The sequence below is a fragment of the Nyctibius grandis genome, chromosome 2, assembly GCF_013368605.1.
Source record: "Nyctibius grandis isolate bNycGra1 chromosome 2, bNycGra1.pri, whole genome shotgun sequence".
Lineage (NCBI taxonomy): Eukaryota > Metazoa > Chordata > Aves > Nyctibiiformes > Nyctibiidae > Nyctibius > Nyctibius grandis.
In genome coordinates this window covers 66938247-66960968 of record NC_090659.1, presented here as the reverse complement: position 1 = coordinate 66960968, position 22722 = coordinate 66938247, and the positions used below count along the sequence as shown (strand labels likewise).

Below are 22722 nucleotides of genomic sequence, written 5' to 3'. Positions count from 1 at the left end.
TATGTACTGGAAGCATTTGAGATGCTGTTTGCCCCGTCAGCATCTCCAGGACATGTTAATCTACTTTCTCCTTGACACTTATGTCGTGTTTACCATTCCTGTCAAACCAGCTGGACAAGAAAAGTAACACTGGTTGTATTTGGCTTTTGTAATGCCATCTGTATTGCTTTCCATCTCTTCTTACTGCAATGACATTCTCTCCTTTCATCCAGATATTTTTCCCAGTTCATTTTGTGGCTCTAGTGACCATGGTGGTTATGTAAAGGAAAACTATAAAGCCTGTAGACCTCTGAATCTCAGAGCTTTGATTTGCAAGCTTATTATCATAGGGCTCTGGTGTACTTTCAGGCCATTTTCCACATTCCTCCCCCAGCCAGTCTCATGGTTCCCCCCTAACTAGCTCCTTTGCTTCCCTTCTCTGCCTTGATAAAATGGGTGTCCTGAAAAAGTGCTGGGTGATCAAAAACCTTGTGGCGCTTGCAGGCTGCTTGGAAGTTATATACAGGTGTAAATAACAGAATAGCGGTGTAGCCTGTGACTTGGCTGTGGGTCTTGGGGAAGGCTTGCAACTTTGTCCCTGCTGGACAAAACTACTTAAATGACATGCTTTCTGCCTGCAAACTGCTGTCCCCTAGACAGCTCTCTGCCTGAATGGTATGTGGAGAAGACTGAAAACGTTTGGAGCTCTGCATGCGGACTTTCGTGCTGTTGGTGAATGATCAATATTGGAATTTATTGATTGCAAAGAATTGGCAGGATATAGCATGGTCTGTCCTCGGACCATCCCGAGTGCAGCTGAGAGAGAATAGGTCCAATAAACTCATCACGGAGAAAACATCCCAGTTATTTGTGGGACACAGTTGCTCAAAGTGCAACTTCCCTCTCCCTGTTGAAATTCATACCTGTCCTATTGGACAGCCAGGTACTGTCTTGCCTTGTTTTAAACTAAATGACTTGTTTGAAGTTTTTCGTACAGTGTTTTCACAGAGTTAGTCTCTTCTCTGCCAGTCTCCTGGACAGCTTTGAAAAAGTAATTAAGTTCTACAGGCGCTACCAATACAAGTGGTAATTGCAGCTCCCTGGCCTGGGTGGGCTGTCTGAATTGGTTCTTGGTCATCAAAGATGCTTGGTGTTACTGCCCTAACCACTATGCCATGATTCCACCTTGGTTTTGTTTCCTTCAGAAATGAGGCGGAAGTTTGACGCAGGAGAGGATCCACTTGATGCGGAGAGTCAGCAGGGTGGGGGCAACCCCTTCCACAGGAACTGGAACACGTGGCAAGGATTCAACCCCTTTGGTTCTGGAGGAGGACCCTTTACATTCAAATTTCACTTCAGTTAGAGCCGAGACTGTTTCTGGTGGCTGCTGCTGTTTTTTACTTAATTCGCTGGAAAATAAAAAGTCTCTCAGTTCAAGACCCAAAATCTTAATTTCTAATGTTGTCCTTAACCCAGAGTCTTACTGCACTAGGAGAAAGCTCCTTCTGTCTTTTAGTATTCAGAGAGTTTGTTTGGTGGTGGACTTGACAAACTCTTACTGGTTGGGGGGGGTTGTTACTGCCTGTGTATTTGTTGCGGATATGCAGGACATGTTTGTTCCTATGGATGGAAAAAAGAGTAAGAGGCTACTTAGGACAACACTTAAACATGAATTTAGGACTCAAGTATATGCTTAAAGGTAAAAATGCATGTGAATATTTTTCTGAATCAGGGCCTAATAAACATGGAAAGGGTAGTTACAATAGTCTCTACGTTAACAAATTGTTAGTTGTTTGATCCATCTCTCAGTATTCTTGAAAGGAAACCTGGTGACCCCCTGCTGTGTGACTGGCGGCAGTGCCATAGGGCGAAGAGGCTGCGCACTGAATGGGTCGCAACAGTCACTCTGAAAGAAGATCGCTTGTAACTAATGGTATTTGAAAATGTCTCCTCACTTTATTCATTAACCTGAAATGAATTGGGATGACTTCCCTGGCAGTAATTGTCAAATATGAAAGTAAAAGAATATACCTGATGTTTTTTGAAAGACTTTTTCTGAATGTGATTTGGGATGTTTATGTATCTTTTTTTAGTAGTTTGCACTTTAACAAAATATCTGCTTGAGATTTGAGCAAAAAATTTGATGTGGCATTTCCCCGACTGTGCAGCAATTTGTTACTTCTCTGTACATAAACTGGGAACCGATACAGGTTGTGATGTGAGTGTCCTGCAGACTGTAGGAATATGATATTAACTCTAGCCTTCCCCCGTAATACAATTTCCTTTCTGCTGGGTGATGCAACAGTGAGTTAATACTATGTGAAATTGTTTGAAGTAATTTTATGTTCTGTGTAACAGCCACAGTACTGCAAGAGCAACTAACTGCCTGTGTGCAAAAAGAGGGATTAACTTTCCATTAGCCAAGAGCCCGGTTTATTTTTTCCATGTGCACGTAGCTAGAATTGGTTTAGTGCATCGATCAGGCTGTGTGACTGCCATGTGAGGTGTTGCCAGGACTGTAGCTGCCATGAGTGAATAATCTTCTCATTCTGTAACCAAATATATCGTGATTACTGATGAGTTTCATCAGCAGCCATTTGCTTAGAATGCAAGAGTTACAGTTCATCAATGTTTTCTTGATTGGATTTTAACTGGAAAACAATAATCAGTTGATAGGAATCTTCTCTCCCTTCAAGCCTGGCATTTGAAAGCATAAGCAGCCTCAGTAAAACAAAGTTAGCAAATAAGGCCTTCAGTCTCAAAGTGGGGGTTTTGTTACTGTAATTGGAGCTGCTGTTGAAGCATAACCTTTGTCTCCTGCCTCCAGTACTTTACAGTAAACATAATTGTGAGGCCATGTGGCTTCGTAAAATGTTTTTCAACAGCAATTCAGAAGTCAGTGTTTGTTCAGCAGAAATTTATCCTCAGGCTGAAGAGTGTATGTGGTGATTTCTAACAGTTTACGGTACAAAACCACCCCAGCATCCTGTTAAACTCCAGTGTCAGATGTTTTCCGAGTTGAATGACTTTCTAGAAGTTTGTCTTCTGCTTTTGACCTTTCTGAAAGCTTTTTGTTTAAACTCTGTAGAAGATGTTCAGGATGCTGTTCTCCCCGTTCTAGGCTAGCGTGGTTCTCGTGGGACCTCTAGGGCTCAGACATAGGAACTTGCCACACAATAACTGACCTGTTACCCCCTGGTATGGGCCGATGCAGACAGCTCTCTGTGCCTGTGCTTTTTGCTCGCAGTAGGTGGATGGTGGGTAGGTGGCTTTCACGTACAAGGGCCTGTCGTGGCTGGCGTCAGCCCTCTGTCCCTGAGGGGTGAGCTGGACCCAACCGCTTGCTGCGGGCTGGGTGGGCGCCGTATGGATCACCGGCTGTACGTGTTTGTGTGCGAGCTGTTGCTCTGTGTAAACACTTTTATATTGCCTTGTTCGCTACAGAAGGGGCTCTTTTTAAATTAATATTGAATGACCAGTGTAAGCAATATGTCATGTTTGGTACCTACAGGAGGGCTGTTGAGTTTCGGGAAGTCACAATAAGCACCACAGCCACTGTGTGTGTGTGCTGGGGAAGCACTCGGAATGGTGCATCTTCTTCTAAAGGACTATCCTTGTTCAGCTTTTTGGTTCTCAGCCCTCTCCCTTCTCTCTTTTAAAAGCTATAGCTGAGAAAATGGTTTCCTGGTTTTTAATTATTCCTGGTTTTTTTTAGGGGAAGGAATAAGATGGTCCCTCATAAGTAAATTATTTGTCCAAGGCACTGATGTTAGAGCAGTGCCTGTTTGTTTCTGTAAGGCAACAGACAGTTCTGTACAGTGGAAGCAGTCAGGAACAAAAAGGATTATGTTTATTTTGAGAATGAAGGAGGAAGGGAAAATTACACATTAAGGAAAAAAAGAAAAAGGCTTGAATGTAGCCAGCACAAGAAGGAAGATGATTAATGCAGCAATGCTGTTCATAGCTTCCTTCTGTGGAAGACAGTGTCTTGAAAACAAAAAATGACAATGGAGAATAAGGCTTTGGGATGTTAAGCAGCTGCTGGTGACCCCAACTGTCATCACTCCAGTGCTGTTTTTCAGGGAGCAGATGCTGACTTTTAGCTCCCAGGTCCTTCTGAAAATACAGAAGGACAAAGGCACGTTAAAAAGGAAGCATTTGCGTTTCGAGGATCTCCAGATACGGTGGCACGTGTTCTAGTGTGACTTTAGACAATGAAGGGCTGGTAACACGCTGAGCGTTGGTTGTGCAGGCGACGCACAGGGAATCTGAATTTGCCTCTTTTATTTATTAGTGGGTGTCTGTAGTGCAATAATGTTCAATAACTGAACATTGAAGTAAATGTCTTGGTATATTGTAAACCCTGAGATGTGCATGAAGCATCATTACAATAATTGGCCTGTATGTAGATGCAAACTTGCGCTGTCGAATTCTCTCTTTAGGTTTTCATAAACTGGGTTCATAAACATTGTTTTAAAATGAAGGGGAGGGGAGCGTATTTTGCGTGATACATGCTTAATACTGACGTATTAATAAATCAGTATTAAAATAGATTCAAAGTGAATTATGAACTTATGAGCTCAAACTTGTGACATACACAGAAAATGTGTCAGTTTAAACTTTTTTAAAAAAAATAAAGCTTGTAATTGTTTCAGTTTTCAGACCAGTGTTTGGAATAAGAATTATTCTTCTGTTTAGGGCTGTGATTTGTAGGAGCTTTGCTGGAAACTGGCCAGTATAGCATAGCAGGTTCGGTGTATTTAAAAGTGCCTTATTGTAAGGTATTGTTTGTTTGCTCTGTAATACACACTTTTATCCATAACATCATAAAAAAAAATAAATGGGAGAATAATTTTTTTTTTTTTTTGCCCTCAGCAAATCTCAAAGTAGCAGTTTCATGTTTTAAGAAGGATAAGTAAACCTAGCCAGAGATTTATCAAATGTTTCAAATTATAAAATGTCTTTATAAAAAGTCATAAATCTAAAAAGCAAGAACTGTTTTTTCTAGAACTGTGGGAATTCTTTTATGGTATTTTTCACAATAAAGATATTTATGATGACGAGAAAGCACAACAGTCTATTTGTCTGCCCTTCTTTCCTCACCCTGCTCTCCAAGCTTGAAGTTAGAGCTGTGCAGAAATGCAGTCAGAGGCTGCCCAAACCCTGACTGGGGGGGGCTAAATTAGAATTTCTTAAGCAGCTAATGTAAAAGTTGTCAGGCTGTAACAAGGAAGGCACCGAGCGAAGCAGCATTTGAATATTTCACACTTGGGATTCAATACTTATGTTTTCCTCCTGTTGGGCTGGAGGTTGCTGGTCCTGCCTGTGGGTGCAGCCCTGGCTCCTTGCAGCTGAGCAGGACATGCTGTATGGAAGGCAGAGGACAGTGACAGACTTTCCCAGATGGGTACCTGGCGCTGTTCTGGTATGCCAGGGGCAGAATCAAACCACAGCCGCTCTCTGGAGAGCAGCCTGTCCCAGGAAAGCCCCTGGCCCCTGCGTTGCTGGTGACACAAGGGGAGAGGAGGAATCCCCTCTGCCCTCTCTCCTGAGGCTGGAACTTAGGGCCAGCCAGCAGCTCTGGGGAGAGAAGGTGGGTGGCTGAGGGCAGGTGGGAGGTGTAAGGTAAGCGTGTACTCCAAGGGTTATTTCTAGGCAATGACGAAAACTACTTCTAAAGATGGTAAATGATTTTTTTTTTTATTATTTATTATTATTATTTATTTTTAATCCTATAAATGTTCCAGTGGGGCTGACAAAAGTACCAGAACTTGGAAGGCAGGTGAGAAGTTGCTGAGCCTGCAGGAGTTCCTTACGCAGCAGCCCTTCCAGCTAGACATCACTGCCAGCAGAGGGCAACAAGAGGCAGTGCTGCTCTGCAAAGGCAGCGTCTGTGGGAGGCTGGAGCAGAAACTGCATCGTGGGCCTCTGAGCACACCGTGCCCTCAAACGACTCCAGCAGAGCTTCAACTCCATCGGTGACTTCACTGAAGGAAGCACCGATTTCATACACAGTGCCAGACAGTGCTGCTGAGGCCTCCATCTACTCACCAAGATAACACCTGGACAGCAACGTGAGAAATGAATCAGAGACGTATCCATGGCCTCTAGAAAGATGACAGACCTACCCGGAATCAGCCAGGGCACGTATACATGCGTGAATGACAATGTGAATACGTAGGTGAGCTCCTTCTCAGGCATCAAAACGGGCATGTTATTTTCTTAACCTCTTCCTTAGAAAGTGTTGGTTTTTAGCATTTCCTGGTTGGAAGCAGTTTATTGTACACGCTGGCTTGTGTGTGCGTACCATGGTGAAGGGCATGGATGCCTACACAGCTGGTGAGAGCGGCGGTGTCCAAGTTTAAAACTCCCGGGCTTGCAGCTGCCAAATGCATGACAGTGAACACAGGTGACAGAGGGTGAGATGAGATTTTTTGGGGGGAGTTGGAAGCATGGGCTTCTTTAAGAGGCCAGGTTTTATGTGAGATTCCTTTGCGTGGTTTCCCAGTGTCTGTCTTTGGAAACCTGTCAGATACGAGCACTTCAGACTTTCTTGACCTCAAAAAAGCACAACAGTAAGAGGTGCACAGAATCACAGAATCACAGAATGTTAGGGATTGGAAGGGACCTCGAAAGATCATCTAGTCCAATCCCCCTGCCGGGGCAGGATTGCCTAGACCATATCACACAGGAACGCGTCCAGGCGGGTTTTGAATGTCTCCAGAGAAGGAGACTCCACAACCTCTCTGGGCAGCCTGTTCCAGTGTTCAGTCACCCTTACAGTAAAGAAGTTTTTCCTCAAATTTAAGTGGAACCTCCTGTGCTCCAGCTTGCACCCATTGCCCCTTGTCCTGTCAAGGGATGTCACTGAGAAGAGCCTGGCTCCATCCTCATGACACTTGCCCTTTACATATTTATAAACATTAATGAGGTCACCCCTCAGTCTCCTCTTCTCTAAGCTAAAGAGACCCAGCTCCCTCAGCCTCTCCTCATAAGGGAGATGTTCCACCCCCTTAATCATCTTCGTGGCTCTGCGCTGGACTCTCTCTAGCAGTTCCCTGTCCTTCTTGAACTGAGGGGCCCAGAACTGGACACAATACTCCAGATGCGGCCTCACCAGGGCAGAGTAGAGGGGGAGGAGAACCTCTCTCGACCTGCTGACCACACCCCTTCTAATACACCCCAGGATGCCATTGGCCTTCTTGGCCACAAGGGCACACTGCTGGCTCATGGTCATCCTGTTGTCCACTAGGACCCCCAGGTCCCTTTCCCCTACACTGCTCTCCAACAGCTCTGTCCCCAACTTGTACTGGTACATGCGGTTGTTCTTGCCCAGATGCAGGACTCTACACTTGCCCTTGTTATATTTCATTAAATTTCTCCCCGCCCAACTCTCCAGCCTGTCCAGGTCTCTCTGAATGGCTGCGCAGCCTTCCGGCATCTCAGCCACTCCTCCCAGTTTTGTGTCATCAGCGAACTTGTTGACAGCGCACTCTAATCCCTCATCCAAGTCATTAATGAATATATTGAATAGAACTGGTCCCAGAACCGACCCTTGCGGAACTCCGCTAGACACAGACCTCCAACTGGACTCTGTCCCGCTGACCACTACTCTCTGGCTTCTTTCCTTCAGCCAGTTCACAATCCACCTCACTACCCGATCATCCAGACCACACTTCCTCAGTTTAGCTGCGAGGATGCTGTGGGAGACCGTGTCAAACGCTTTACTGAAATCGAGATAGACCACATCCACAGCTTTACCATCATCTATCCACCGGGTAACATCCTCATAAAAGGCTATCAAGTTGGTTGAGCAAGACTTCCCGTTGGTGAAGCCATGTTGACTGCCCCTAATGATCCCCCTATCCTTGATGTGCCTAGAGACAGCACCAAGAACAAGTTGCTCCATCACCTTTCCGGGGATGGAGGTGAGGCTGACCGGTCTATAGTTACCCGGGTCCTCCTTCCTGCCCTTTTTGAAGACTGGAGTGACATTCGCTTTCCTCCAGTCCTCAGGCACCTCTCCTGTTGCCCATGACTTAGCAAAGATGATGGAGAGTGGCCTAGCAATGACTTCCGCCAGCTCCCTCAGCACCCGCGGGTGCATCCCATCAGGGCCCATGGATTTATGGACGTCCAGATTGCTTAATTGGTCCCTGACCCAGCCCTCATCAACCAAGACAGATTCCTCCTCTATCCTGACTTCTTCTGAGGCCGCAGGGGTCCAGGGATCCTCAGGACAGCCTCCAACAGTATAGACAGAGGCAAAGAAGGCATTCAGTAACTCCGCCTTCTTTTTATCCTCTGTCTCCAGGACCCCCACCTCAGTGCAGTTATGGTCTAGGAGAGATTCTTGAAATCTCAACTCTGTGAGGATGGGGGAAGGAGTTGCAGCAGGAGAGTAGGGTTGGTTTTGGGGCAGTTGTGTGGTTGGTGGTGGATTTTTCTTCAGGCTCATAGCTGTAAGTAGAGTATCGACCTAACTAAAGAGAGGAGGGAGATGCAGTGTACAGAAAGAGGAGAAGCTGCAGGTAGAGTCACAGCTGAGCAGCTGTTTGTCAGGGCTTATAATGTTGCCAAGTGCTGGCAGTTTTCAGAACACTACAGAGTCACGTATTTCTTCCATCCTTTTCCTAAATGTAAAGAATTTTTCTACAGGCAAAACATATTTTCCTACTGTTTTAACTACACGACTCGATGTGCTTTAGAGAACGCCAGGTGCTTGCTATAGGATAGCTCGTGTTACGGGTGGTAAAGAATTGAAAACATGGTGTTATTACACAGCATGTCCATGTGAGAGGTAAATCACAGCAGAGTGACAGCTTGCCTCATGCATTTGAATAAGTACTGTAACTACAGCCCCTGACAAACACCACTGCTAAAAGGTGTTACATTATGTATGTGTGGGCAAAGAGGACATCATTGGCATTTCAGAGGAGATACATTACACAGAAGGAGGAGTGAGACAACTTGACCATGAATCATGAGTCTGTTAAATACCTGGAAGTTAAAAACAGCGGCAGTAGGACAAGTCAACTGAACAGAACAGCGTTTGAAAGCTGGCTTCTCAGAACTGAACGGGGTGGGGGGAAATGACCCTGCTGCCAGTGCTTTTGGTCTTAGGCCCTTAAGGGAGAAGTTTTAGTTGCTTCTCCTTCACATGCACCTTTCTGTCCTGAAAGGAAAGGATCTGCAAGCAAAGACGGTCTCTTTTCAAGAAATCCAACATCAGCTCAGGATGCCGTTTGTACTACCCGAGTGTCTACCCTGACCCTTTCACAAGGTACGTATTTTTTAAAACCTAAAGACATGCATGAAAAAGACATTAATAAAAACTGTGGAATTAGTTACATGGCTGCTGACCTCTTCTTATCAGACAACTCTTTTTCCTTTGCAAGAGATAATGGTTCTATACAGATGAACATATATAAAATTGCAGGCCTGAAAGCACTCAGTCTTTCTTTTCATCTACCCCTTCGAGGTGCTTTATCTCCAAGGACACTGTGCCGTAACGGCAGTTTCCCAGCCTCGCGCACTAGGATTGAGCAGTACGTAGAGGTTGCCCAGCACAGCAAGGAGCCAGATATGCTGGGAAACAGATTATCCCATATGTGGCACTACGTGTATTTCTAAACACATGGTGCTGGATTAAAACAATTGAGGATTTGATCTAATATAATAAAATATACTGATATTCTGTCAAGAAACATTTCCGTACTTCTACTGAAATTTTCTTGTCTATGCTTAAATCCAGACTTTGAACAAAGAAATAACTCATAATGACAAAGGATAAGCAGGAAAGAAGAAACCATCGCTGTAGCTTGGGAAGGTAAAGTCGCAGTGTGAAGGCAAGTGCTTGATTTAAGAAAAAGGTTAAAAGGAACCTTACTGAGAAATATTTTCCATGCTAAAGCTCTGGCTCGTCACAATACTGCACTAATGTCTGGTTTGTTCGTTTTCTGTTAAACTTACTAGTTGACAGTGAGAAGGGTAAGACCTAGAAAAGAGAGTGTAATAGTGATATGAATATACATTGTACAAACTCTTCATTGGAACAGGTCAAATGTCACTTTGCTTATTTACTGATTTGAACCAGGTTTTGGTAACACTCCTATAATCCAGGCTGCATTTTCTTCCCTTTCCCAGGGCAGAGCACACAGACTGGAAACTAGAACTAAGCTCCCTCTGCATCTCTGAGTTCTCACCCTACAGCAGATTCCTAGTTCTGACCATTACTCTTGCTTCCCAGCACAAACACTTGCTGCAGATCAAAGGCATTTGAGAACTTGCTTCAATTTTTTTTTGCCTTGGATCTATTAACCAAGCATTTAATGGTTATTGTATAATACAAAATAGGAGAACAGAAAATAATTGTTCTTTTTTCTCCAGTGGCACCTTTAATATTTTGTACAACACATACAATCCATTGCTTTGGTATTAAAAAATAGAATGATATGCTAATGAATCAAAGTGCTGCTTTAAAGAGATCTTTGAAAAGTAGTTAATATATTTGCCAGACCCCTTTGTTTTATAAACCAATACATCATTTCAAAAAAAGAGCTTTTCTTCAAAATATTATTAGGCAGGAAAAAGAAAGGCTGTAGAACACTTTTTTACAAATATATATGAGACTGTAGAAAAGGGCATAAAACCTTTTAACTCTTCAAAATAAGTCCAGCAAATTACATTTCTAAGAAATTATATTCTATCATTTAAGTCAACTCAAGGAAACAGTATTTAAAGAGGTATTTATTTTTTAAAACCTGTAGAAGTAACACAATTTTAAAAAGAACAGGATGCTACAGATAAAATGAACAAGAAATCAGTGCATAAATTATCCACTTTTTATACTGCATAACAGAAATTTCCCACACAGATAATCATAATTGAAGAGAACTAAGGTTTCTTAAAGAACCTTTAACTTCTGGCTTAAAAAAAAAGGTTTCCAATGTACACTTTAAGCATGAATATTCCAAGACAGATAACTGTGAAACACTGCTGCAGAGTAAAGCATCAGGATGGAAGTGGAAGATTTAAAAAAACAAAAAACAAAGAAAAAAGCAGCAAGCAGTTGACTAATGATTTTTTCTTCTCTGATATGAAGTATCAGTTGTTTCCTTGTGACACAGTGAATTTATAGTAATGGTGCATATACATCTGCTAAGTCAACCATAAGCCCATCTATATGGTATAAAAACACGAACTTAAAGTTTATGTTCCAACATGTTTGACTTGCTGCCTGATATCCTGAAGTAATTATGGTAGAGAACAAGCGTTAAGAAAACAGATATTGCAGTGAAATGGGATAACTCAAGAGAACCGACATCGGTATTTAATTAACTATTGCTATTGGGTTGCACAGGAAATACTTCGTTGGGTACTTCATACGAAGAAAATGCCCACAACAGACCTTTTAAAATCCCGATGTGACACGCTTAAACTGTTCAAAATGCATAAAGGTAATAATACAACAAAAAATATAAAAAGCTGTAAAAAAAAAGTGCATGTCTCATATTACTAAGACTTGAAAAATATCAGCAAAGCATGATTTTAAATACTTGCTCCTACAGTAAGAAATTTTAAATAACGAAGACCTGAGGACAATGATAATACATACAAAATATGCTTCATTTTTCTTATGTATTCAATTATTTGCTGGTATGGAAATGTTATGCAACTCATCGTGGATTCACCCCCTTAGTGTAAATTACCTTATCTTTTGTAATTTCAAGCATTTAGACTGAAAGACTGCATTAAGCTTTTCATATAAGAATTTGTGGTCATACCCAATCTACTTTGAAACCAGCACAGCCTAAACAACAGAGTATGTATTTAAGGCACTACATTTCAGTTTAAGAAATAAAATCCCTATTTTCAAAGATGTGTATTGCAAGAACCTTTCACTGAAATTTTTGCGGGATCAAAATCTCAGTAGCCCATTAAAGCAACCTTTTTGTGAGTACATATTTAGAAAATTACAGGAGACACCACTGATCGTCAAAATTACTCCAGTATTTTATTATTTTATTTTCAATTCTACAGGATGATGATAATCAAAACTGAGTGGAAAAAGCTGTCAGGTACTGACCTTCTGATACAAAATATGCTGGTCGGAAGATCATCTTAACAAAAAAACATAATGGAATTTTATGATATACTATTTAAGTGACCAAAGGAGCCCAAGAATAGAAAACGTTTCTTTTAAATCAGTAAGAGTGCAGCAATCCTGCATAATCCATGAAAAATCGCACTCTTTGCTTTAGTAGCTTCAAAGTTGACTTAGATTTGTGTGGTCTAAATTACACAGGCCGTTCTTTTATGCAGTATCTTTGCTACACTGAGAATTTTTTCTTGTGACCACAGCATTTCTCCGGGGACAAAACTATGGACGTACAACCCAAATCCTTTATATTTAAATACATTAGCTTAATGCATGTAATATGCACAAAACACTTTTCCTGTACGTATTGAATGTGTGTGTCCTCCTTCAGGCTGACACAATACATCTTTGAAGAGTTGAACAAACACATCCTTCTTTATATTCTAAAATCCTCTGGGCAAACTGTCTTTTAGAGAAGAAAAAGAAAACCAAAGAAATTACAAAAGCTACTCTACACTTGTTAAAAAAAAATCGAGTACCTGTGGATTTCTCTCTTGTGTTTTTGTATTTCATTCAAAACGTTTTAAATAACACTATAAGTTATAAAGTATTTGACTTCACATTAAAGAATGTTACAGATGATAGTGCCAATGTAACATTCCTAAGTTCCATTCAGTCTTTCGCAGAAGACCACTGAGCTGTCACCATTGCTGTTTACAGGCTGTGCTAAAGTTCCTCATGCTTAAGACCTGTAACCAAAGGAAAAAAAAAATAAAACCTAGTTATATAAAGACTTAATGGCTAGTTTTGTAAAATGTGGAGAAAGCCCTTTACTTTCTATTTACTGTTATCAGTCAGTTCAGCAACATGAACTTCACTTTTAGAGCCTCGCTAAAAGTTGACCATAAGCTTTCACAAAGAATAAAAACTACTAAGAATTCTTTTATAATGAAAATTGAATTTGTTCCCTGACTCAAGACTTAGCAGATAAATGTTTAAAAGTTTTTTTCTTCAACCTTGAGAGCCGAGATCACCTTTTTTTTTTGTCTCACATTACTCCAAGAAGCCACATCTTATTGGAAGTCCTGTAAGAGTGGGTTTTTTTCTCATGCTATTTAACTAACTCAGTCTAAAACAATTTTAGTAAAAAAATAATCCAAGATCTATTTCTAAACTAAACCACCATTTAGTCTGGTGCAAAAAGGCCTCACGTAGATTAAGTCCGGAGTGAGAAATGCAGAGACAAATAATAGAGACTCAGTTACCTACTGCTTAATAGACTTTAGATTCTCTAAGTGAGATCTAAGCTAATGTGCTTTATTTAATATTTGTGGCTCAAATGATTTGGAACAGTTGGTTGTGTTTGAGGTCCAAGAGTAGGACACCACTACATTTTCTCTTAGATTCTGGCATGAAACAAAAGATTTTATCCTCTTAGTGTAACTCCTGTGTAATGAAGCATCATGCGACTCAAAACTCACACAATTTCTCTAAGAACAGGGAAAATTACACAAATACAATATTTGAGCCTACTGACCCCAGTCTTAACTCCAACTATATTAATATTTATTTTTTTAAAAGGTAACAGATGAATATGCATGTAAATTACCTTTTTGAAAGAACGATGTTAGATTTTTCTTCTCTTTTTCAATTTGCTGTATTAACTTCCGTATCTCAGAGTCATATTCAACCCATTCAGGAACTATCCGGGCAGCAGCCTTTAATTTTGGTTCTTTGGTTTGGGGGTTGTTGCACTGAAAGTTTAAAACATACTAGATGTAAACAAAGCAAATGTGAAAATATCACCTTTCCAAGGAATTTACCTAAAATAATTTTGTCAGCATTTACAATTTCATTGAAGGACAGTGTGCAAGGTCAGTTCCCTTGATATTAATCAAAAAAAATCAAAACAAATTGTAAATAAACGCTGTTTAAATAACTCAAAACTTTTATTTTTCCTTGTGTCCCTGACTATACGCATAGCAGAGACATGGCTAGCACAAGACTACTAAGATTTAGAGAAACTTACACGGGGAGATACAAGATATATATTAGCATATTGGAATTGAATCTGGTATGTTTTTTAAGTTTGTGATGCTTCCTCTAGTGTTGTCTAGAAAATGTATCGATTACTTCCATAAAATAACATCAAGGAAAATCATCATAAAAAGTGATACATGATAATAGGGATTGAAAGAAGGTCTAGTAACTTAATTTCAATCATCTTCCTTGAATAGAGAGCACCCATCTTTAGTGCACAAAAAAAGCTTATTTTAACAACTGTAAAGACACAAAGAAAACAAAACTATTTACATACTGAATATTTGCACCAGATTCCAGCTGCTGCTTTTCTTCAGAATTATGTCCCTGAAGTATCACTTACAGTGCGTGGGGGTTGTCAAAAAAAGGAGAATGGGGGAAAATGGGATGGGGATAATAATGACAGAGAAGAACATTTTCACTCTCTGTTTCAATTCCCAAAGAAAGACACTTTCTAAATATGGATCATCTCCTCAGCATTACACTTCTTAAGCTCTGCTTTATCTCCCATTTATAGTGGTGAAATGGACAGAGAAAACCATGACAATATTAAGTCCTCTACACAGTGGGTTCTGCAGGAACCTTCTTTGTAGGGAGCGCAATAGCAGCACACAATACCCAGACAGTTAACAATACTTCATCAGAGTTCCACTAACCTGGCTGAATATGGAAAAAAGATCAGGAAAATACATGTACAGGAGTGAAAAACCCCAAGCCTGACCAGTTACAGAGAGCAACATTTAATTTTTGGGGTACAGTTTTCAGCTTTAACATAACTAAATTTGTTACAGAGCAAGCAGGAGAGGACTCAGAGGAAAGGAGAAAAGTTGCTGTGTTGTAGGGGAAGGGCAGTAGTGTTCCAGTGCCTTCCAGCAAGGCTGCCTCCATGACATCACATACGTGTATCTCAAAAGCCACAGGAATTACAGGAAAATTTTTAATCTATAAAGCTAATTTAACTCAAAATCAACTCACCAAGTCTATTGTTTTAGCCTTTTTCTTGGATTCATCATCACACCAGGTTTCACACCAAAGCCATTCCTGAGGGAGAGACTTAATAGCTACTTGATGAATCATATTATTGGGAAGATCCTGTACAAATTTTGTAAAATCATAAGTTAGCACTGAATTTAATGTAACTGCTTAAAAGTAGACTATCTTTGCCTTTTATCATTTCTGCAAGTTGTTCGTACATTTTCTTGTTCTTATGTTTCCTTCTAAGTGCTCACCTAGTTCTTTTTCAAGTAGATTCAAAACTCAGTCATGCTCATTTTGATGGCCAGTTCTACCTTTAATTTCTCAAGTAATTTTTTTCTTGTACTTATGTCTGTCCTTCCTTAGCTTCACATAAGCAATACTACTGTCTGATACCTGTGGTTCAGATACTGCAAGTGATACTATAAATACTACTAAGCAGAATTAGACTGTGTGGAATTACTAAAGCAAAACTTAACCACCTTTCCATTCCTCAAATTTGAAAGAAAAGCTCAGAAGCATATAATCCAGGATTACGCCACTACTATAAATTTAAACAACTTCTAGCAAAATGGATTCCAGAAACATGAGCATGAAAAGGAAAAGCTATGAAACTGCTGTTCTGGTTATCTTCCTTACTTCATTTATTTTTTTTTTTTTCAACCTTTATTATATAGTCAAGTACTTTCATCATGAAAACTCTGAACTAATATCTTGCTGAATGTAGGGAACAGCATTTACAAATGAGAAAAACCTCAGGCATTCAGACACGCTGCATGTACTCTGGCCATAGTTAATAATAACAGGTGTAATTGGTAGATCCATTCCTAAGCTCCTTCACATGTGCAACCCCTACATTATATTTAAAAAATAAATGTCAGTACTCCAATAAGTATTAGTCGCATCTTATTTTGCCAGTTCACGTTGCTAAATGTGACAGAATAAAATAGCACATATCGCTGCACTATGAAAGGCATATCATTTAATTCAAATATAGACATTAGTACAGGAAAATTACATCAAATATAAGTATACTGAGAGTCAAGACGTTAAACATTAATTTAAATGCTTCATTTTTTGGAAAAACTTCAATTCTATGAATTTTTGGAAGATAAAATAAATGGTTTATCAATCACCATCTCAATTTCAAGAGAAAAGAGACTGGTTTTCTGTTGTGCCTCTCTGACTTTCTAAATGAAATCACAATTCCTGAGTTACTACAGTAACGCTCAAAGCTGTGAATTTACAAATTGTTATATGGAGTAGAAAGTAAAAAAATTCTGGAACTAGCAGCTGTCTAAGGTAAATAGAAGAAAATTTAAAAAAATTCTAAACAAAAAGTTGCTTATCCTTTCAGAAGAAAGTGATTTATCCTCAAAAACACTAAAATTGAGAATCTAAAATAGAGAATCAAAGCACTAAAATAGAGAATCAAAGAGGAAATATTCATGAATCAAAAAAATAAATTAACAAGGGTAAGAAGATTGTTTTTACTGTCAGTGCCAAAATTCATATTCATTCAAAATACGTAAACTGCTGAAATCAAAGTCATCTAGACTTGCACAAACAACATCTAAAAGTTGTTCTTCAATTTGATTTATAATATGACAGTCTTCACATTTAGTCAGATAACCTACACAAGTTTAAAGGGGCACTCCTCTACAGCAGCTTTATCAGAAAACAAGACCTCAATTTAAAAACATAAAAACAAAAACAGTGCCTCTTAATAAAAGAATTAGTCTTACATTCCTTTCTGCTGATTTTTATTCTTTAAGTAAAGAACAAGGTGGTTAATTATCTATTTTTTAATTAATTGCTATTACTATAAATATTTGTCAAGCATTTGTTTTGTCATCTATACATAGACATTTCCATGATTCTCTTTTTAAAAGTACAATTAAATACGCTGCAGTGGAAGTCTAGTTTTTATCATCTGTAATTTTTCTCCCTAGGGGTTCTTTGCTTACTCTCCTTGGCACTGAAAATTACTTTTTTCCCCACTCTATCGACTTCTATTTTGTGGTTTATATTAGCATAACCTTAACTACCACCCGTGAAGGCAGCGGTGCTGGCAGATTAGCAAAGAGCTGAGATTGCTTGTTCTTTGAGAAGGGCAGTGAGCACTCCAGTCAGATATTTAAAATAAAAAGAAAAAAATTATCATAATGCATCCTTATCAGTAGATAAAAGCTCTGCAGGACTCTTGTAAAATATATCGCACTGTGGTTTGTATTTCTAGGAATGTTGCTGTATTTGGTGTAAGTATTAGAGATGCAGACAGAAAGCGATTCCTATCAATGCAGCCAGAGAGCAGATTACTACGAAAATATTACTTTGAAACATTTCCCTTTCCCAAGTAATTCCACTTCCATTCTGCCAAGATGTAGCTACCTTAACATCTGCTCTCAGCACTGACGTGTGCTGAGGGAAGGGTAGCTGACACTTAAGTGGCTTTCGATTTGATCCAACAGACTTGTAAGAGATGACACACGCTATCATGTATTAATGCTGTAATTGAAAATATAAGAATCTTAAAATGGAAAGATATACATTATTAATACTTTGAGAACATTAGATAAAACTAATTACTATTTCTGAAAAGCAGCATTATGGTGGAAGCCCTGTAACCAGCTTCTGAATCTTAAAGGTCTTTCTGAAAGACACCTTGTACATATGGGTAAGACTGTGTCTGAAAAACGTACAGCTATATCATATCAGGATATCACAACCCTAAGTGTGCGATACAGGGCCAATAATTCATTCTATTGTCCAGTGAAGAGAGGTAAATCTGACTGTTGCTGTTATATCAGTCTTTTGCTCTTCACAGTTACAGCTTAAGGCTGCTCCAACTCCCTGTGCCCAGTCTAGTTCGAGTTTGTAGCATAGCTTAGTTCCCCTTTTCTTTGTCCACTATCATAAGAACCGCTATTTTCAATTTTTAGTTTTATTTCTGGAAAAAATGCAAGTGGTAATAATCTGCTTAAGTAAGAGAGAGAAACTCACTTGCAGAGTAAGGGGGTGGAATGCAGGCACTGAGAGATGTGGGCTTTGCTACTGTGGGATCGCTTTACTGCTATTGGCAGGTGAAAACCTTTTGTGCTTTAGTAATTCCACAAGCGAAGCTGCAAAAGCAGAGACAATCTCACTTATGAAGCCTTCTGAAGTTCACCCAAAGAGAGGTGATGTAGGGGCCTGGACCGTGGGAAAGTTATAGAGAGAACATACCAGTACACTGTTATGTAACAGCATGAGATAGCAAGAAAGCATAGGGATGTGGCTTGCTTAAGTTTATAGTAAGTATCCAATTAGAACAGTAGAGGTGGCACGCAGCCAGATCATGGACAATACTTGTAGCCAATAGCTTAGTGTGTAACCGTTACATAAGAGAGTATGTAGGTTATAAAAGTGTGTGTTAACCAAAATAAAGAGGCTACTAGAGCACCATATTGGTGTGCTGTAGTTCCTTCCTCGCGCGGGCCCCAACAAGGTATAAATAAAAAGTATTATTTACTCAGGCAGAAATCAGATGAGCTGTGTTATCAATCTTCTGTTGAGTTAAAGAACCTCTACTACAGAAGCAAATAATACATTTAAATATGTTCTGTACATCTGGGACATACTTACATGCTTGTGACTTGCACCCTGACTTACCCCAACTAGCTTTAAAAATTGGTGGAGTTATATAAATGAAGACTACAGTGACCCCAGGGTGACCATGTACAGCAACCACTAGAGTGCATCAGCAGTTAGCTTACAAAAATTAAATTTACATTAATGGAAAAAAAGAAGAAAGAGGAAGAAGCTCCTGCTAAATAAGAATATAATGACAATCAGCAGAATATAGGATTATCATTAGAAAAACACAAATGCACACAGAACAACTACAAATAAAGGACTGCAGTCCTCTATGCTGTTTTTTCCTCATTTTTTTCATATTAAACAATTATTTAAAGTAATCATCACATTTAGTGTTCAGTTTTCTGAACTGTGCTCATATGCACACCTGAAAATGTGCTAAAACAGCAGTAAAGGACAAATAGTCTCAGAATTATAAAACATCTACGTTGAGATACAAAATAATTCCATGCATAATGAAAAAGATAAAGAAAATAAAAAACAAATTGCTTAAAGCCATACATACCTGATCTAGATTTGACAGACTGTTTGGGTCTTGACTAAGAGCCTGGTACTGGCCCCGAAGCCTATCTCCTGCTGCAATCTTTCTGAACTTCTTAAGATCCACAACATATAAGGCGCTACAAAGATAAAAAAAAGAATTAAGATTTGTGGAGTTTCACCTTCTTTTTGATAACATCAATAAAAGTAACAAGAAACCAAAAACTTTGCCATCCTAAAGGAATTTTTTTTTAATTAAGTGGCTGAAGCTACAATAAAAGTGAAATATGTCATCAGAATTCATGCCTTACTCATCTCTCACTGAGAATGACTATAGAGCAATTGCTTTTGAATGCCTCAGAGATCAATACCAAGACCCAGATTTTAAATTCACAAACTTCACAAAAATATGTAAGGAGTTATCCGACCTAATATGGTATTTCCTTTTCCCAAGGTGTGATGCCCAGTATCCGGATTTCCAGAAACGGTACCCATCCATTTCTTTACGGCTGTCACAGAAAGGTGTATATCCATAGGGAGCTCCATTTAGATCTAGATCTCTGAGTTCTTTTAGGTCACTTCTCACAATCTATATAAAAAAAAAATATTTATTTTTATAATTTAATACTGTTTTTAAGGTGTGCATATGAGGGTAGTTGTTGCAGCAAGCTTCACAAAGTTTAATTTTAATTTAAAAAAAAACCTGAGACACTACAACAATGCAGTATAGATAAAGTATTCCACTGGAATGATACTTACCAAATTCTTGTTTAAAGAAAAAAAAAAAAGTGTTTATTCTGTGGCCATCCACATAACACATTTAATAAGTAAATTAAATAAAACAAGCAAAGTATTTTTAATTCATAGACCAGTGTTTCTGGTTACCCAATATTAAATTCCTTCATGCACGAGTATAACTTACAAAATCTACTGAGCAGCTCCCTTCTAAAAAATCCTTCCTATTTGTTACATAACTTGGGCATTCCAAAATTACTGCATCATTTGAAAAATCTTTGTATCTACTTGTCCTAACTTTACAGTAGTTAGGACAGACAACCAGTATTACTACTGTAACCAGACAAAATTGCAGAAAGTTGCAGTCTGGATTGCTACATCTAAATTTCATTTATTCTCAAGCTTTGGAAAAGGACCAAAATACGTAATATTTGTTCTGAGGTTTTTAATAACCATGTGATAGACTCTTCAATGTCTCATCTGTTTAAGACAGCATGTTACCTTTCAGTATATTATACAATATTCATTTCTGAGTGAAAGACTGCATAGAAATTTAAGAAAAACAGAGACAGGATTAATCTTGAAAAATTTCAGCCATCTAGAAGTTGTTCAAATGGTCTAAACTAATAACCTCAGACTCCTTCCATAGTGGAGGAGTCCTCTCACAATCAGCCCAGAGACTGAATCACTCAGATATGCCTTAGGTGAAATGCACCTGTAAGATCATACATACCTCTCCAGGAGCCCCCCTCTCTCCCCACAGGCAATTTAGGGCAACTCAGTGTGGTGAGACTCTTTTAACTTCTACATGACTAACGACAAGTGAAATTATTGCATTTCACATTCTGCAGCACCACTGGTTCTGCTTGTACAACTGCAATAGTCTTACAAGACCAACATCTGAATAAAATGGCCACAGAGAATGAATCTGGATCAATTTAAGCCAAAATGAGTTCCTCATACATTTATACAGCATTATTTTTTCTTACCTGGTCAGCATCGACAAATATTATTTTATCCACAGCCAAAGGGAAAAGAACATCCAAAAAAAGAATTTTGTAGCCCCAGATAATTCTTTGTTTTTCTGTCTGTTGATAAAGCCAGCGGGGCCACTTGTACTGTACTAACTCATACTGGAAACCATACTTCTTAGCCATGTGAGGAATAACATCCTAGAAGAAGAACCAAAAAACTATTAGTTGCATGTATATGTGACACACAAGGACTCAAAAGGAAAAAGACAGAATGTTGCAACACAGTTGCAGCTGTGTTCGCCTTCCTGACTACATAATTTATTATTTTAAAATGTTTCTTTAGTTCTAGCAGTATCCTCAGCTACACAAATATAAAAAGCATTTCTTTCAAGCTCTTGGAGACCATCAGAAGAGAATAAATTATTATAATATATCACAGGGCTTTGGGTTCCAGAAAAGAACAACCTTACACATGAGACTTTTAAAACTATTGGTATTTAATGCATTCAGAGATCACTTCCAACTGTGAAAATTTAATTTGAATTATACAATTACTCAACTGTATTTTTTTTAAAACTACTTAAAATTTTTAAGAAAAAAAATAATAAAAAGAAGACATTTCTCCTACCTTAAATGTTGGCGAGAGATAGTTTTTTAGAAACCAAAATTTAACTGGTGTTTTTGTATGACGTAGGACAGAAAGCATCATAATTCTGTGGAAATATAAGTCTATAATAAACAAACAAATACACACAGGTGATTAAATTTCAAATGCACCTAAAAGGTGCTAGAACTTTCTAAGTATAATTTTCTTTAACCCAGTTTAAGCAGAAGTTTCTGTCTCTTTCCAGTTAAAAACTTTAAAGAGCATGTGTTCAAGACCGCTTTGAGATGGAGTTATTCGATCCAGATTGGCTAAGTAACATTAGAAGGAACAATTTCAAAAGTGGGTCTGTTAACAAGTTTTATTCTAAAAGAGAGGTGCCTGACAAAATTAGAATGATGATTAATACCTTATATTAACTTGGCTACGGAGATAACTTATTTTAAAAATATATTGATTGAGTTTAATAGGTTGCTGAAAAGAAAAACAGTAGGAAAGACAAAGCGTAGTTCAAGTTAAGATCCTCCTCAGAAAATGCTTGATAACTGTAAGAATCACTATTTTGGGTTCAATTTTTTTTCACTATTGTGGCATTTGTTTGGTGTAACCAGACAGATAAGCAACGCCTTACAACCTTAAAAGAGGTCAAGTCTGCCTTAAAAATCAAGAAATAATAAACTTTAAAATAAGGTAAAGAAGCATGTAGGATGTTCTAAAATTATTTTTTTTCTCCTTTAAAATAAACAAGTCTTTCCCTTTATGAAGGTTGTTGTAGGCCGAAGGAAAGAAATGCAGATCTTCAAACTACATCAGACTACTAAGAAACAAAAATCAATATATAAAAAATACTACTTCCCAAATAAATATGCATTAAAGAATTGTGAAATTCCATTTTAGAATAGCAAAATCACTAAATCTGACACCTGTAGACAAGTACTCAAATGAGAAAAGTAACAGAGATGGTTGTGAACAGATGAGGCAATACTGCTAAGAATTCCTTAAAAGCAATCACTGCTTATTGAATGAACACTGAGATAAATAAGGCCATATATGCATGCAGTAGTATCCACAGTTTGGACTAAACATAAATAGATACAGCTCTGATTAAGTCACTTCTGTTATGTCTTTATAAAGAGAGGCTGAACTTCATCTTTTACGTTCACACTTCACACATGCACTCATGAAAGACATGGAGAACA

At 38.8% G+C, this 22722-nt stretch overlaps 2 protein-coding genes across 4 annotated transcripts in view; one reads left to right on the top strand and one right to left on the bottom strand.

Moving 5' to 3' along the window:
• Nucleotides 1-5052, top strand: part of DNAJC3 (DnaJ heat shock protein family (Hsp40) member C3) — a 38079-nt gene extending 33027 nt beyond the window's left edge. Inside the window, exon 12 of the mRNA XM_068395236.1 lies at nt 1185-5052. Within this exon, the coding sequence (XP_068251337.1) occupies nt 1185-1342 (158 nt within the window). The 3' untranslated portion in view covers nt 1343-5052. The remainder of the gene's footprint in view (nt 1-1184) is intronic.
• A 5323-nt stretch (nt 5053-10375) lies between these two features.
• The window catches only part of UGGT2 (UDP-glucose glycoprotein glucosyltransferase 2), a 99414-nt gene continuing 87067 nt past the window's right edge, over nt 10376-22722 (bottom strand). For 2 of the 3 annotated variants that reach the window (XM_068420445.1, XM_068420455.1), the window contains exons 33-39: nt 21548-21632; nt 20935-21117; nt 19639-19799; nt 19236-19350; nt 15095-15211; nt 13689-13833; nt 10376-12828 (exon numbers count right to left, since the gene is read on the bottom strand). In XM_068420445.1, the coding sequence (XP_068276546.1) occupies nt 12806-12828; nt 13689-13833; nt 15095-15211; nt 19236-19350; nt 19639-19799; nt 20935-21117; nt 21548-21632 (829 nt within the window). In that variant the 3' untranslated portion in view covers nt 10376-12805. Of the gene's footprint in view, nt 12829-13688; nt 13834-15094; nt 15212-19235; nt 19351-19638; nt 19800-20934; nt 21118-21547; nt 21649-22722 lie in introns of those variants that run through there. The other variant, XM_068420463.1, reaches the window with a different exon arrangement.